The 16775-nt window shown below is 54.7% G+C and overlaps 1 protein-coding gene across 1 annotated transcript; it reads right to left on the bottom strand.

The window, feature by feature from the left end:
- Positions 1–109: 109 nt before the first annotated feature.
- Positions 110–16755, bottom strand: rictora (RPTOR independent companion of MTOR, complex 2 a). Its single transcript, XM_047048246.1, is given in 39 exon segments — positions 110–1620; positions 1834–1972; positions 2200–2323; positions 2434–2586; positions 2706–2909; positions 3000–3256; positions 4617–4969; positions 4971–5177; positions 5180–5724; positions 6006–6238; positions 6318–6424; positions 6605–6697; positions 6817–6904; positions 7032–7141; positions 7277–7355; positions 7484–7560; positions 7665–7829; positions 7987–8113; positions 8292–8491; positions 8614–8749; positions 8919–8965; positions 9065–9166; positions 9284–9449; positions 9657–9757; positions 10100–10180; positions 10302–10368; positions 10611–10701; positions 10883–10970; positions 11105–11187; positions 11321–11388; positions 11485–11552; positions 12147–12316; positions 12509–12635; positions 13121–13184; positions 13395–13526; positions 13776–13840; positions 15274–15371; positions 16508–16555; positions 16681–16755. Coding segments are annotated over 39 exon segments (5193 nt in total). The 5' UTR covers positions 16730–16755; the 3' UTR covers positions 110–1539.
- Positions 16756–16775: the final 20 nt, after the last annotated feature.

The following is a 16775-nucleotide window of genomic DNA, read 5'->3' as shown; positions in this document are numbered from 1 at the left end:
TAGGCCTACCCGTGGCCACACCCCTGGTCCATAAGCAGGGAGGAACACTGTGCCAGCTCACAACCCTCTGCCTTCATAGCACATCAAGACCTGAACAAAGGTTTGGGGCGTTTCATGATTTTAGTTTTATTAACAATGTATCCCTTTGATAGGATAGTATGTTTATTCAGGTCAACAATGCCAGAAAACATACTGTACACATTTTACAAAGGGCTTCACAATCAGGCAAAAAAAAAAAAAAAGAAACCAAAAAAAAAAAAAAACTTTAAATTATAATACACAGTCTCAAGGAAAAAATATAAATAACATTTTTTTCTTCTCTGCTTGCTCTTTGCGCCACTATGGTACAGATATGTAATAAATAGATCAAACGAGGCTTCATTCAGACCATCTATAAATCATTTCTCTACGAGTCCACTTATGTAGCAGCATAATTGCAAAACTAGCCAATAGAAACAGAGCTTCCCTGTTTCCCTGGAAACCTTAAACCAATCCTTAAACTCATCATACCCATGAACACCCCCCACCCATCCCACTCCCCCGATCTCAGCCAATGACAGAAAGCAATATTGCATTGTAGATCTCAACGAGCGAATTGAAATATCCACCGTTGCATGTGACGGGCTACCTATCGCGATATGAGTTCACTGAAAACAACTTAAGGTATGCATGATGGAGAACTCGGATGACATGTTTTCATGAGAGGGGGGAGAGGGGGGGTGAGGCCACAGACCGTCTCTGACGTGACGCTGGTATGGCTGAAGAGTGACGGCACACAGGTGGGCAGTTGAGCTCCAGCGCTCCTCAGAGAAGGGGGATCTGAACCACCTGCACACTGCTGACCACCCTCAGTTAGATGATGGGGGTCTCAGGTGAACCCCGGACCAGGACCCAGAGCTGGGGGAGGAGGGCCTCCCCCCACCAGGGTGTCTGGTCCGGGGGGGGAAGAGCGTCTAGACTGGGGATGGACCAGCTGAGCTACCGCTGGGTTGGGGCAGTGCTTTGATCTGAGGCTGCAGAGATGTGTGTGTGTGTGTGTGTGTGTGTGTGTGTGTGTGAGGGTGTGTGTGTGGGTGTGTGTGTGTGTGTGTGTGTGTGAGGGTGTGGGGTCCTGGTGTATACCCACTAGAACCCTCTGTAGTGTTAACCGAGGATGGAGGGGAGGTATAGAATAGAGGGGGGGGGGGAAGGAGGAGAGGAGAGGATGGGGCCAGGACTATCTAGGGAGGACAGAAGAACATGTGGTTCCCAGTTCCTCACTGGGTTCTCCCTCTCTGGGAGGAGAACAAGCGCGCTCACAGTTTTTATTCAGCATGTGTTAGACCAGCATCATCTGTATGTGTGTCTGTCTGTGTGTGTGTGTGCGTGTCTGTGTGTGTGTCTGTGTGTGTGTGTATGTGTGTGTGTTTCTTTCGCTCAGGGCTCCACCAGAGTCCTCCACTGGAGAGAAGATAGTATTTGGTCAGACTGCTCCCCTTGATGCTGATGGTGAGGATTAGGCGAACATCCACGTTTGGAGGGGGGGGGGGGGGGGGGGGGTCAGGGCTCCGAGGGGGGGTCTGGCTCCACCTCCACTGGCTTTGGCGGCTGTGTAAGGATGGATTCCGCTTCCTCGTACATCTGAGGGCAGACAGGAAGTGACATCAGAAGGGGGGGGGGGGTCAAAGCAAGGGGGGCGAGGGAGGGAGAGAGAGAGAGAGAGAGAGAGAGAGAGAGAGAGAGAGAGAGAGAGAGAGAGAGAGAGAGAGAGAGAGAGAGAGAGAGAGAGAGAGAGAGAGAGAGAGAGAGGTGGTGAAAGACGGACAGCAGCAGGTAGAAAGCAGGCTCTCTTACGGGGGTGAAGTGGATGTCCTGGAAGAGCTCCTGGATGAAGCGTCGTGAGGGCAGGCGGAACATGCAGTGGGCCAGCAGGTGGGACACCTCAGAGTACAGGCAGATGTCATCAAACGCATACGGGAACTTCTCCTTGATCCTGGACACACAGAGAGAGAGAAACAGGGAGAGAGAGATAGAGAGACAGACAGATGGAGATAAAGAGACAGAGAAAGAGACAGACAGAGAGAGATAGAGAGACAGAGAGAGAGAGAGACGGACAGAGAGAGATAGAGAGAGGCAGAACCGAGGTGTGAACTAACATGTTTGAACATACACTATGCCACATGAATAAGCTTCCTCCTGTAGCATGTGTGTGTGTCTCACGTGAGCAGTCCCGTCTCGTGGCTCTTGGTCCCCACAGAGGAGCTGAGGTTGATGACCAGACGCAGCACCTCCTTCCTTAGCAGGACGCGGCACGCCGGCGCGTCCTCCGGCACGCCCTTCCCCCCTGACGGAAACACGCCACAGCCAATCAGAGGCCAAGCTCAACCCCCCTCCGGACACGCCTCACAAGGCAGTGTGTACCTATACAGTGTGTGTGTGTGTGTGTGTCCTCACCCAGGAGGACGTGGTTGGGCGTAGGCGTGCTGCAGACGGAGCCCTGGGACGCGGCGGCGTCGCTGCACCCGGACGCCCCCGAGAACTTGGACTGCGGCATGACCTCCAGACGGTGCCCGCCGGGCCCCGCCCACGACGAGAACTCCACGTAGTCTGGGGAACAGCGTCACGCCACCGTCAGGAGGAGGGCGAGGTGGACCACACACACACCCACCCACAGGAGGAGGAGAGGCTGTGTGTGTGTGCTGTGTGTGCTGTGTGTGCGTGCTCACCTGTCCGGGGGTGTGTGTTGCCGTGCGGAGGCTGTCTGGGGTGCCCCAGCACGAGGCCTCCCACGCAGTACAGACAGTTGTCCTCAGTATGCTCCTGCAGCCCCGTCTCGTCTGAGCCCGGGGAGCCGTTCTGCCCGTCGCCTCGGTTGGCCATCAGCTCCGAGATACTGAACTGCTGCTTCAGCAGAGGGAGGGGCGGGCGTTCTGGAGACACACACACTTGTTACCCTCACGTAACACGCACACGTTACAAGCACAGGACACACACACCCGTGCGCGCACGCAAGCGCTTACCGTCTGCGTCGCCAAACAGGAAGCTGTTCTTCTCCTCGGAGGAAGGGCTGGTGTTCTGCAGGAAGTAGGGCACCTCGCGGACGTGGAAGATGTGGTTGATGTCGACGGGCAGGGCCAGGCCCACGTAGTCGTCGCAGGAGCCGTAGGAGGCGGAGACCATGGAGCGCACGGAGGAGCAGCGCTGCAGGGACATCTGGCTGATGGGGCTCAGCAGGTCCTCCTTGTCCAGGGAGGCGAAGCTCAGGGCCTTCAGGAACCTGGGGGGGGAGGAGGGGAGAGAGGTGAGAGGTGAGGCAGGAAATGAGCAGGAGGGAGAAGATGAAAGAATGAGAGCGAGAAAAAGAGAGACGGACAAAAGGATTCGAGAGACAGACAGACAGATGACGCCATACAACAGTCTAAACTATTTAGTCCTGGGTAATGAGTGATAACTCTACACCCACTGTTCTACAGGGACTAGTCCAGGACAGGGTGTCTAGGGTAGGAGGGGGCTAGGGGGACTGTCTAGAGAGGGCTAGGGGGGCTCTCTAGAGGGGGCTAGGGGGGCTCTCTAGAGGGGGCTAGGGGGGCTCTCTAGAGGGGGCTAGGGGGGCTCTCTAGAGGGGGTTAGGGGGGCTCTCTAGAGGGGGCTAGGGGGGCTCTCTAAAGGGGGCTGCACCCACCAAGGAAGCAGGGTGGAGGACCGCCTGCGATGTGAAGAGAGAGGGGGCCCCATGCTGACACTTGGACAGCTAACCCTCTTAGCTGACAACCTGGGTAATGAAGGGCTACTCTCACACACACACTGTGATTAGTGAATACGTTTGCTTAAACTCCATAACACCATACAACGGTCTAGTCTACCTAGGCCTGGTTTAGTAGTCCTAATTCTAAACCCACTGTTCTAAAGGGACTAACCCAGGACAGAATAATCAGGCACAGGTGACGGTGAGGGGGGAGGGGGGGTGTATTGGGAGCAAGAGTGTACAGGGCTGCTGTTCTAGAACCTTCGAGAACCTTCTAGAACATTCTGCCGCTATAGAACCTTCAAGGGAATTCCAGGCAGTTCTAATCTAAGCATCACCAAGGTGACATTGTCAGTATCTAGGCTGGGAGGGGGGAGGGGGGGCTCTCTAGAGGGGGCTGAACCCACCGAGGGAGCAGGGCGGAGGACAACCTGCGGTATGAGGACAGAGGGGGCCCTGTGCTGTCACTTGGACAGCTAACCCTCTTAGCTGACAACCTGGGGAATGAGGGGCTACTCTCACACACACACACACACACACACACACACACACACACACACACACACACACACACACACACACACACACACACACACACACACACACACACACACACACACACACACACACACACACACACACACACACACACACACACGAGGATGAAATGTAAACGGTTAGGGAGAATCAGAACAGCATGGATGCAGACACACACAGCGACACGGACGCAGTCAGGAAAAGAAGAACAGACACAGAGGAAAAACGTGCGAGGAGGGCAGCAGATCCAGCTTCACGACCGTGACACGACACGGCGGAACCCCGCAAACCTCCCATCCCCCAAGAAAACCTTCCCCCTCATCGGCTCCAAACCCAAACCCAGCGCGAGGCGTACCTGCGCGGGGTGATCCTGGAGTCCAGGCTGCCCGTCTTCATGGTGATGGCGTCGGCGAACAGGACGTCCTTGGCGGGCGAGGCGAGCGCCTCGCTGTGGGAGAGCGAGGGGTGGATCCTCTGCTGCTGCAGCCGCCGCAGCGTGGCGTAGCCCAGGGCGTCCCGCGGGCTGGTGTACATGAAGCTGCAGTCGGCCAGGCTCTTGATGGCCCCCACCGAGGGAGACTTGAGGGACTGGGCGCGGCGGGGGAGGGTGTGGGAGGAGCCGGGAGGCACCAGGGAGACGGAGCTGGACTTGGAGAGGGGGATGTGGTTGACGTGGTGGGGCGCGGCGGGTGGCGACGAGGGGGTAGGGGGTCTTGGCCGCGCGGGCGGAGACGACGGTGTTGAGGCTGATGCAGTCGGAGGAGTCGGGCTCGGGGTCGGGCTGGTCGGGGTTGCCGGCCGTCTCGCGGGAGGGGGAGGAGCTCATGGAGCTAATGCCGCTGGTGGTGGTGTCCGTGTTGAAGCTCTGGCTGCGGCTCTTGAACTGGGTCCCGCCCCCTCCTCCTCCCCCCCCCCTCCTCCTACCCCGCCTCCGGACGACGACGACCCCCCGTCCCCCCCCGCCAGACGCTCCCGGCTGCTCTGCTCCCTCCCGGGGGGCTCCCCGGCGGCCCCCGGCCCTCCCTCCCCCCCGGGGGGCCCCAGGCCCGGCGTGGAGCCCCCGGCCCGCGCCAGCTGCTCCTCCGAGCCGATGAAGGAGGTCTCCAGGCTGACCGTGGGGCTCCGAGGCAGGCCCCCCCTACCGTTGAACACGGGGCTGAACACATCCGGCCCGCCGGCCGGGGAGTACATGGAGGGCTCCGTCACCGTCCTGGTCCTCCGCATCCCCCCGAGCTTGAGCTCTGTGGGGGTGCGGGTGCCGGCGGGGGCCTTGGGGTCGCTGGTGGAGCGCTGCTTCTTGCTGGGGAGGGACAGGGAGTTGAGGAAGCGACTGCGGACGAAGCGCGTGGATGCCAGGATGGTGAACGGGCTGCGGTCCTTCGCCGGCTTGGTGCGCAGCGAGGGTGAGGTGTCCTCTGATTGGTCCAGCACGTCCAGCTTGTCGTCATCCAGGATGTACATGCCTGAGGGGCCACACAGGTGACGTCATGGATGAATCCCGTGTTGGACAGCATACATAGGACATCAGAGTTTCAACACAGAACATATGTACTTACATATGTACTACACAAAAAAAGAACACAGTTCATACACATTCTAAAACAGAGAGTCAAAACCCAGCGCGTAGATGTTCTAGAACCTATTCTCAACGCAAAGCGTGTTCTAGAACTAACATGCTACAGCACGAAAGGACGAAACGGCCAAACGTGCGTTCACACTGCCGGGGTCACATGTCCCAACTCACTGGGCTGTGATTCGCTCTCAGAGTTGTGTCTGGAGCTGGTGGACTCGGAGTAGAGGCTGAGGCTGCTGGGCACGGAGGTGAGCTCCGAGGCCAGCTGGGGGTCCAGAGCCTCGTCCGGGGTGACGGGCCACATGGTGCGCCTGCTGTGCCTCACGGCGTCCCAGCCGTATATCTTGAGCAGCTCACAGCCCTGCCTCGTCCGGGAGATCACCCCCAGCACGTACACACACGTCCTGGAGAGAGACAGGGAGGTCAACACTGGGGCTAGCAGTCTGTGTGTGTGTGTGTGTGTGTGTCAGCGTGGTGTCTTACCCTCGTACAGACAGCACCTCACAGTGCAGAGCCAGCCCCAGGATGTCAGGTATCACGTTCTCCTCCTGCAGCAGGTTCAGACCCCAGTTGGACGAGCCGATGTTGCCCTGCAGGAACACACACAAACACACACGTCACAACGCTGCAAGCAAGCGCCTAATGGTATTGATGAACTAATAGTTTCATGTGTGGATGGTTGGATCTATCTATGTGTGGATGGATGGATCTATCTATGTGTGGATGGATGGATCCATGTGTGGACCTGCAGGGTGAGGGGAGCCACTCACCAGTGCCCAGAGGGCGGCCTTCAGCAGCTTGATCCCCTCCCAAGTGTCCAGCATCGGGGAGCGGACCGTGTAGCTGAGGTCTGGAACCACATTCTGGAGGGGGGAGAGAGAGAGAGAGAGAGGAGGAAGTGAGGTGTAGGAACACAGAACTATATTAGGGCGTCTGTGCTAGCAGCCTGCTAGCTGGGTGAGCAGCCCCTCCCTGCAGTTACCTGGGACTCCAGCAGGTGGCAGCCTGTCTTGTCGTGGACCAGCTGACCGTATAAGTGGACAGGAAGATACACGTTTGGTCTCTGTAACCTGGAAACAAAACACAAGATCGGGAAATCTCAACGTGTCTCCCTCTTCGCCTGTGTCCACCCTCTTCTACACCAGCTCCTCCTCAGTCAACCCTGACCTGTGCGCACACACACACACACACACACACCTTTGGTTGCTGCGGCGTACATAGTTGTCTCCGTCCACAGGTTTACGGTAGGTGGTAAGGGCCTCATTCAGCTGCTCCTCTATCAGGTCCACGTACTTCAGGTTATACTCCTGTACAGGACACACACACACACACACGGTTAGTAGAGGTACACACTCTCACGTGATCTGTGCCAAGCCCAGAGAACCGGGACAGGGAGGATGACAGGGAGGAGGGGAAGGAGGAGATGAAGGAAGAGGGATGACCTTCTGCCATTTGTCCAGCTGCTTGTTGACGTAGCCCCTCTCGTTGAGGTAGGAGAAGCCCTTAGGAATGGACAGGAACCTGGAGAGAGAGGACGACACCACAACGTCAGGCTGTGTGTGTGAGGTGTGAGGTGTGTGAGGTGTGTGTGGTGTGTGTGGTGTGTGAGGTGCGTGAGTGGTGCAGAGCGGCTCTGCGTGCGTCCTGACCTGAGCAGCAGCAGCAGTCCCTTGTCCCCCAGGTGGGACAGGGCAGGTTTGAGCTGGATCAGAGCGTGGAGGTTGGCCTTGGGGGACAGAACAACAAAACACACCATCAGAGATACACACACTCACATAAGCCGGGTCCTGGAGTGTGTGTCAGTGTGTGTGTGCGTGTGCTCTGTCCTACCTTGTCCTCGCAGGCCTCGTCCAGGATGTCCAGAGCCTCCATGCTCACGGCCTTGCTGTGGTCGTGCAGCTGGGTGGTCAGCAGCTCCATGCCCCAGCTGCTGAAGAACTCCACCCCAGCCCGCAGCAGCACGCGCAGGTGCTTGGTGGCGTACAACCTGCACACCTGCTCACAGAGGAGGGGGGGGGGGGGAGTGGAGGAGGAGTGAAGGAGGAGGAGTGGAGGAGGAGGGTTAGATATGGAGAATGACAAGTCGAAACATGGTGTTTTTTGTATGGAAGTGGTGACGTGTGTGTGTGTGTGTGCGTGCGGTCAGTCTCACGTCCGTGGCAGCGGTGAGGGTCTTGGAGAGGATGACTCTGGCCAGGCCGTCTCGGCTGTAGTCCAGCGTGGTCACGGCCAGCTTCAACACGGCATCCTGGTTCTTCACTGTGCACAGGGTCAACAGGCTGGAGGGTGGGGGGGAGGGAGGGTGGAGGATCGAAGGGAGGGAGGGAGGAAGAAGAGAAGAGAGAGGAGGGGGGGTCACACAACAGTAACATATCCCACATCTCCTTGTCCTCCTCAGGGTCAGACACTGTGGCGTGTGAAAGCGTTCCGGGGTCAGAGGTCAGGGGTCAGACTCACCACTGGAACAGGCTGCACTTCTCCAGCAGCTTGACGCCCTGCGGGTGGGAGGAGAGCGAGCCCAGGAACAGGAAGTAGTGCTGGCTGAGGGTGGTGAGCAGCCCGTTGCTCTGGAGACTGCGCTCGGGCTTCAGCCCCGAGGACGAGGACAGCCAGGACACCATGTCCTTCACCAGCTCCTCCAGGTAGGCCTGGCCGTCCTGAGGGGGGACGGGGGGAGACGGGGGGGAGATGGAGGTTACCTCAGGATGTGGGGTCTGTGTGTATGTGTCTGAAGGTGTGAGTGTCATTGTGTGAGTGTGTGAGTGTGTGTCTCCCTCACCTCCTCAGACTCCAGAAGGAACTCGACAAACTGACAGCCCACCACGGTGAGCTGGCGGGCCTTGGGATGGTCCAGCTCCAGGCTGGCGTACAGCTTGCTGCTGGGCTTGTAGAAGTACAGCAGCCTCCTCACGAACCTGGAGCACACACAGACAGACAGACAGACAGACAGACAGACAGACACACACACACAGACAGACACACACACACACACACACACACACAGACAGGGTCAGAGGGGGGCTCAGCAGAGACAGTGTGGTCTCAGTGGAAGGTGTGGCTGACTGGAGAGAGAGAGAGGCTTACTTGTGCATCTGCTCATCCTTGTTGTTCCTGAGGTTGACATTAGGCCACTGGAGGGAACAGAGACGGCACATGTCACACCCACAGCAGACGACAGGGGAAGCACACCGTCACACACACACACACACACACACACGCACGCGTGTCACCTTGAGGATGGTAGCGATGAGCAGCCAGTTCCAGTCCAGGTTCTGCTTGTGGTTCAGGATGTGACTGTCCCTTAGATTCATCATCAGTGCTTCCTCAGTGTCCTAAAACACACACACACACGCACACGCACACGCACACACACACACACACAAATACACTTGAGTACTGTCCTAGAATGTATATTAATTCTGTCCATTTATACTGTGTGTGTGTCCTACCTTGATGGTGTAGATGTCCCTGGGGGCCCGTGTGTGGGGCTCCCTGCGGTTGTGTACCGTGACAGACTTGCGTATGATGTGGTCCAGGTACAGGCTGTGAGGCCTCAGGCCACGCCTCTTCCTCTCGTGGAAGCGCTTCAGGTGGTTCACCGCTCCGCTCGCCCGACTGGAGACCGCACATCCCACAAGCACATGTTCAAGATGGGGGAGGTGTGTGTGCTGCGTGTGTGTGTGTGTGTGTGTGTGTGCAGTGAGTGTGTCTGTGTATAAACAGTGTTTGTTTGTGTGTGTATTCAGAGTGGGTAGGTATGTGTGTGTACAGTGAGTGTGTGTGTTCAGTGTGTGTGTGTGTTCAGTGTGTTTGCGTACTCACAGGCGTTTCTCCTGAGGGATGTCGAAGGAGGCGGCCATGTTGATGAGGGTGGGGAGGCAGTGCAAGTGGTGACTGTGAGAGTGAGGGAGGATAGTGTTGGCCTGAGAGACATGGAGAGGAGGAGGAGGGGGGGAGACGGGGGAGGAGGAGGAGGAGACGGGGGAGGAGGAGGAAGGGTGAGAGGAGAATTCCGAGGGAGGAGGAGAGGGGGAATAAACGTTACCACGGTTACAGAAACACTACACATCATAAAATAATTTCCCATATCAAAGTCTCGTATCTCAGACAAGCAATGTGTGTGTGTGTGTGGTGTTACCATGTGTTACAGAAACACTACAGTCATCAAAACAAAATGAGCCATATCGAAGTCTTTAATCTGAGACATGCGATGTGTGTGCGTGTAGTGTGATGCATGTGCATGTATGGTGTGTGTGTGGTGTTACCATGTGCAAAAGTTCCCCCAGCAGGATGGTGGCTCTCACTGACAGCTGTTCCTCACTACTGGTCACCACCTCAACCAGACCCTGGAGAGAGAGATGGCCGATAACAGAAAAGAGAGACAGAGTTGGGGTTTAGATATGAAGCCCCCCCCCCCCCCCCCCCCCCACACTCGTGGCCAGCAGTAGGAACTGGGTGTGCGCTCACCTCCAGGACTCCACTGGAGATGAAGGCAGAGAGGACCAGAGCCAGATAGTTATCCATCAGGTCCGGTCTGAAACACAGCACGACTCACTCAGCTCAACACAGGTTTCTGACTGGACAGCTACCGTAGTCTCTATGACAGTTACGAAGGTAGGACGCTAGTCCTTAGTCCGGTATGTGTAATGTCGGTTGTGTTCTATCTAGGCCGTGTGACTTGGGTGTGTTTGGGTTCTACGTGTGATGATTCTAAGTGTGTGGGTTCCTGCTGGTTCCTTGTGGTGTGGTTCTGTGTCTGGGAGTGTTGTCCCTCACCTCGAGCGAGCTCTGTGGGGAAGGAGAACTTTGGCTTCTGCAGCTACGAAGCCATCCGACAGCCTCCAGTTGTCCTGGAACCTGCTAGGTTCTGGAGGATGGTTCACAAATCAGTATATTCCACATACAGGTAAATTCTAAACCTAACAACAAAAAATGCTAACAATTAACAATGCTATCAATGCTAACAGTGATAACAGTGCTATCGATGCTAACAGTGATACCAGTGCTATCGATGCTAACAGTGCTAGGAAGCCGGTAGGTTCTCTCACCAACACTGAGGAGAGCCTCTGTGAAGTCCGGTGTTGCTAAGGGAACGGGGAGCCTGAAGATCTCATACAACACCTCCAGGAGGCTCTTCTGCAGGTATCAAGGTAAAGAACATCAGAGGACCACATTAACGACCTTCTAAACAATGTTCTTCACGAACAACGACATTTAAATAGTACGACATTCGTACAACTGACGTTTCCCTCATATTCAGCTGTACCCACCCGCACTTCCATGTTCGGTATACAGAGTAGGCCAATCAGAGACTGGATTCCAGAGTTGCCAACTTTGCACAGGTTGATAATACCTGGACGGACAGGAGAACAGGACATCATTAACACTAGCATTACTCGCTCAGGAACCCAGATAAGAAGGTTATTCAGTAAATAATAAACATGTTAAAGCATAAACCTGAGGAGAACAGGACTGTGAGGGCCTACCTGACCAGGAGCGGAACGCTGCTACTATGGCCATCCTGCTAGACAGGAAACGAGCCTCTCTATCCTCCCTGGAGAAACACACACACACACAATAAATATGACACCAACCATGGGAACAGTCCTTTCAGAAAAGGTAACACACACACACACACACAGAGACTTACTTGAGCTGGCCCTCAGCAGTGTCAGCGTTGTGCCTGTAGTGGAAGTCAGTGAAAGGTGCCAGGATTTGCTGAGGACAGAAACACAGAGAGAACAGATGACGAGCCAGTCCTTCTGAAGGTCATTCAAACCTCAACACACGTTGCCGTACCTTGATCCACTACTCCACCACAGCCTCCCCCCCACCTTCATCCACCTACCCCTAAACCTCACCCCCACCTACCCCTAAACCTCACCCCCACCTCCATCCACCTACCCCTAAACCTCACCCCCACCTACCCCTAAACCTCACCCCCACCTCCATCAACCTACCCCTAAACCCCCCATACCTTCACATCCCCCCCCCCCTTCTCCTTCTGCCCCCGCTGCTCCCCGTGCCACAGGCGCGAGCATCAGTTTCCAAACAGGAAGTGTTAGGAGGGTGGAGACAGAGAGGGCTCTGAGAGCGAGAGAGGCACACAGGCAGGCTCTGTACGGGTGATGAGACCTCTCCCTCTAATCTCCATGGGAACCAGAGGCAAGCTGCGGTTAATCCCGGACTGGGACGACATGGCTGTCACCACGCTGCTAAGACTTCCTCTATGACGGTGTGTGTTTGCCTATGTGGTGTGTGTTTATGCCTGCTTGCCTGTGTGTGTGTGTGTGTGTGCTTGGCAGGGCCTACCTCCAGCTCCACGTCCACCCGGACATACTGGCGCGTGTGAGGGTGGTTGAGGAGGTGCAGGATGGTGGTGATGAGGGCCTCGTTGATGCGGCTCAGCTGGCAGTCGATGACGCCCTTCAGGATGGTGCTGAGGCCGCCTCTCCTTGCCACCACCTCCGGGTTCTTCAGCGCTGGGGGGGGGGGGGGGAATCGGGCTATTACTCAGAAGGTTGCCAGTTTGATTCCCGGCCGTGCCAAATGACGTTGTGTCCTTGGGCAAGGCACTTCACCCTACTTGCCTCAGGGGTGAATGTCCCTGTACTTACTGTAAGCCGCTCTGGATAAGAGTGTCTGCTAAATGACTACATGTATATATGACCTACCGAGCTCACAGACGATGGCGATGGCGGCTCGGACCATGCGGTCTCTCTCCTGCAGGCCGTCCGTTCCCACGGCGATGAGGGAGTTTGCGATGGAGCTGGGGAACAGCAGGGCGTTCACCGTGATCATCTGAAATCGGGGGGGGGGGGGTGAAAGGAAAGGAGGGGAGTGAACCGAGACTTTCAGTTCGCACCGTGAATGCAGTTCCCCCCTCCACTGGTGCTGAAACTGTGTGTCTGAGAAAAATGACATAGCTCAGATAGATAATGCAGACGTTATTTAGGCCTCGGGTCATTTCCTGCCACTTGAGCCTGTGTGTGTCTGTACGTGTGCAGGCGTTTTACAGTAAATGACACAGGAAGCTATAAATACCCTGGCATGCAGACATTTGCAAAAGGTCTGCATACTCACACATCCCCTGCTCAATGCACACACCATGCATTTGCACAATCACACAGTGGATTACTCTACAAGCTATCAAACTCTCACAACAACACACATGACCAATCGCACCCTGAAGCAAACAGTCAGTGACCAATCACCCCATGACCAATCAGATTCTCACACCGAGACGCAGTAGCCAATCCCAGCCCGGTTCTAGGCGGCCATCTTACCTTGCGGACCAGTCTGAGGGCCTGGGTCCTCTCCCCCTCGTTGCTCTGCTGGATGTCGATGCACCTGGACGCGGCAACACACACAGGAGAAACAGCTCGACACTCAGCAACACACACCCTTATCGTTCAGCTCTTTGTACAGTGCTTTCAGTTGGTGTTCAACAGTTGAATAAATCGACTGATTTAAAAAGGTTTGTTTTGTTTGAACTCCGGCGGCCAGCCAGGCGGGGGCGGGGGGGGCGAGGCGAGGGCGGGGCGGGGCGAGGGCTCTCACCTGGCAACCAGGTAGTCGACCTGCAGACGAAGGACCTTGTGCAGCACGTCGGTGTCTCTGATGAGGTAGCGCAGAGCCCGCAGACCTGCAGCACGCACCTCCTTGGCCTCGTTCAGCAGGGCCAGACGCAGGCTACACACACACACAGAACACACGCAGACAACACACCCCAATCACACACACACACACGCAGAACACACACAGACAACACACCCCAATCACACACACACACACGCAGAACACACACAGACAACACACACCAATCACACACACACACACACCACAGATAAGGCCCAGGCTGGAGACATTGGAAAGACACCAATGTTGCCCCATGGACAATAACACAAGGTACTGTGTGGCCATATGAAGGAGATTACTTACCAGATAATAATTTCTTCATATGTAAACCCAAACTTCTCCTCACTGTGGCCTATACTGCCCAGCAGCTACAGAGAGAGGTAGAGAGAGAGAGGTAGAGGTAGAGAGCGGTAGAGAGAGGGTGAGAGAGAAAGGGTGAAAGAGTGAATCGGCGAGGCGGGCAGGGTGACATAGTGATACAGCCCAAAATAAGAGGATTATGTTTCTGGTAGCCTATTCAATTTACAGAGGAATTAGAGAGTGTGTGAGTTCATTCATGGCATGTGTGGTCATGCGATGAATCTGCGGTAGAGAAATGTTGAACTTTAAGACAAGCTCCAGGGCGGACACTGATCCTACAGCTCAGCTCCTCCACTGTGAACACCAGGAGAGAGGGAGGAGAGGGAGAGGTGTTAAGGGAGAGAGAGAGAGAGAGATATGGGGCGGTGTCTGTGGGGTGAAGGTGGGCAGGAGGCGGGAGGGTGTTGGGGGGTACGGTGAAATGGAAGTCTAACAGTTAGAACTAGTGATGATGTCAGAGGCCTGGCAGGCAGCGATCAGGAGGGAAGGAGGAGGAGGGGGGGGGGCATGTGACACAGGGATTAGGTCACTCTCTGTCCTGGAATCCATAAAAGGAGTCACAGGCCTCTCACAGACACGTATACACACACACACACCCTGAGTCTTGGGTCAGTGGTAAACAGGAGAGTCAGGTGTACACGCACGCACACACACACACTCAGCTAGAGCCCTTCTGCAGTTCAGATCTTGCTAAATACGCCCATAACAAAAGGAAGATATGGATAGCACCTGATCGGAGGCCAAGAAGACCTATCACTTAGAGCCTGCCTATCGCCTAGACAACTGGATCGAATGCAGTGACCTGGCAAGTACACTTGCCAATCTCAACAACACCACAATGGGCCGTGCCCGTGGATCAAAACAAACGCTCTCTGAGACGACTTCCAGGCAGCCCGAGGAGAAGGAGACACTCCCTGCGTCTGTTTTCAAAAGAACAACCACAAGCGGATGCTGCAACTCTCCAGTTTCAGAGTGCTGTCAAGGCACATCAGGTCACACAACGCTTCCTCCCGTGGATCTCGTTACACTCACTGTCAGCATCACCATGACAGCTAGCTAACTCCAGCAGCCAGGAGAGGAGAGGCGGGAAGAGGAGGAAGGGGAGAAGAGAGGAGAAGTGACAGGAGAGGAGAGGCGGGAAGAGGAGGAAGGGGAGAAGAGAGGAGAAGTGACAGGAGAGGAGAGGCGGGAAGAGGAGGAAGGGGAGAAGAGAGGAGAAGTGACAGGAGAGGAGAGGCGGGAAGAGGAGGAAGGGGAGAAGAGAGGAGAAGTGACAAGAGAGGAGAGCAGGGAGGCCAGCCAGGCCATGATGCTTTTCTCTCTACAGGATTAAAGTTGTGATTTATTGTCAAACTACAAACCAGCGCCAATGTATTATGATTGACTTCAATAAGGCTGGCCCAAATATGTCAATAATTATTAGAGGATGAATGATCGTTACCTTAATGAAGTTGTTCAGGTGCCCAAGCTTTCGCATATTACTGACTCCATGAGGCTTGGCCACATTTTGAAGGATTTCGCGTAGGTTATCTGAAGGTTCTGAAGAAAAATAAATAAATAAATGATTGAAAAAATATATTTACCCAATGTAACCATCAGAAAGTACCATAGTATTTACAAAACATTTGCGAGTGAACTGCTATGGGTGGCTTGTTGTGACAGGAACCCGTTTCAGCTGGTCACAGACCGTGTGTACAGCAAACACAACGAACATCTTCAAAACAAGTTGTGTTCAGTCACAGGGAAAATGAGGAAGTTCTTACACAGCTCAGTAGTGCATCGTTTTAACAGAGGGTTAAGGTGAGAGGTGTCAGGCTATTATATAAACGAAAACTAAACCGCTTCGATACATTAAGCTTATCTTACACGTCACATCTACCTGCAGTTACATACAGTTCATTTCTGATGGGGATTGGCGGGGTATTCTGTTCATGATAATGATGAGTGTATTGAGAGTATTCGCTATGCTCAGTCATGCTGAAAACATTTTATTCACAGATCGAAGACAAGATCTGCCTGCGAGCAGGAAAGTTTTATGGGTGATTAGCGATCGATTACTGAACGGAGGCGTGGTCGCCTGGAATTCGATCAGTGCAAAAACAACCCGTGCGTTCAGTGTTCAGCCACCACAGTGGCTAGACGCAGCTAGCTGGCTAACGAAAGACAAACAAACCTATAGCATAATTAGCTTGCACTAGCTAGCTGCAGGCAGCCTACATTGAGGCTGCAATTCAAAGACTGGCCGTTCTCTCTGTGTGTGGCTAACACCGAAGTTAGCTAGCTAACCTTCTCTCCTCGGTGCCAACCGAAACGTGTCTTCTACCCACTAGACCCCCTCGAATGCATGTTAAAATCGGCTTGACGACTGGTTAACCAACTCACTTGCTAATCAAAACAACAGAGAGCGCCGCCACCGTCACCATGGCTGGATTAGTTCAGCTAGTGGCAGCTTTTCTAGTAGCTGGTTAGCTAGCTATCTACGCCTCTTTGCTGGCTCAGATGATAAACAAGATGACTAACTGTATATCAATTGTATCTGGTTGCTAACACCAATATACAGAGGGGGTTTTCTCTTTGATATGTCACAAACACTCGTCATCCTTATCTCCTATACATCCACATCTTTTCTGAAGAATAAAAAGGTTTCACTCCCTGGACCCGTTTGCCCTGCTTACCTCTGGTCAGATCGAGCGGTACGTTCTCCTCGCCGCTGTCATTCCGACCTGTCAAAACAGAACGCCAGGTTGATTGAGAAAAAAAACACTATGCTCACCAGAAACAAGAGAAGATCTTTAACATGAATCTCAAGTTCATAGGCCAGAGGTCAATGTGAGTTTCTCAGGCTTACCTCGCATCCGAAGACTTCGGATCGGACGGCCGCGGATGCTGACCGCCATGTTTCCAGGAACATACACAACACCGGAAACTTCGCAATTACTCGCG

The sequence above is a fragment of the Hypomesus transpacificus genome, chromosome 24 (assembly GCF_021917145.1).
Source record: "Hypomesus transpacificus isolate Combined female chromosome 24, fHypTra1, whole genome shotgun sequence".
Taxonomy (NCBI): domain Eukaryota; kingdom Metazoa; phylum Chordata; class Actinopteri; order Osmeriformes; family Osmeridae; genus Hypomesus; species Hypomesus transpacificus.
The sequence above is the reverse complement of the archived record's forward strand: the minus strand, read 5'-3'. Positions and strand labels throughout refer to the sequence as shown.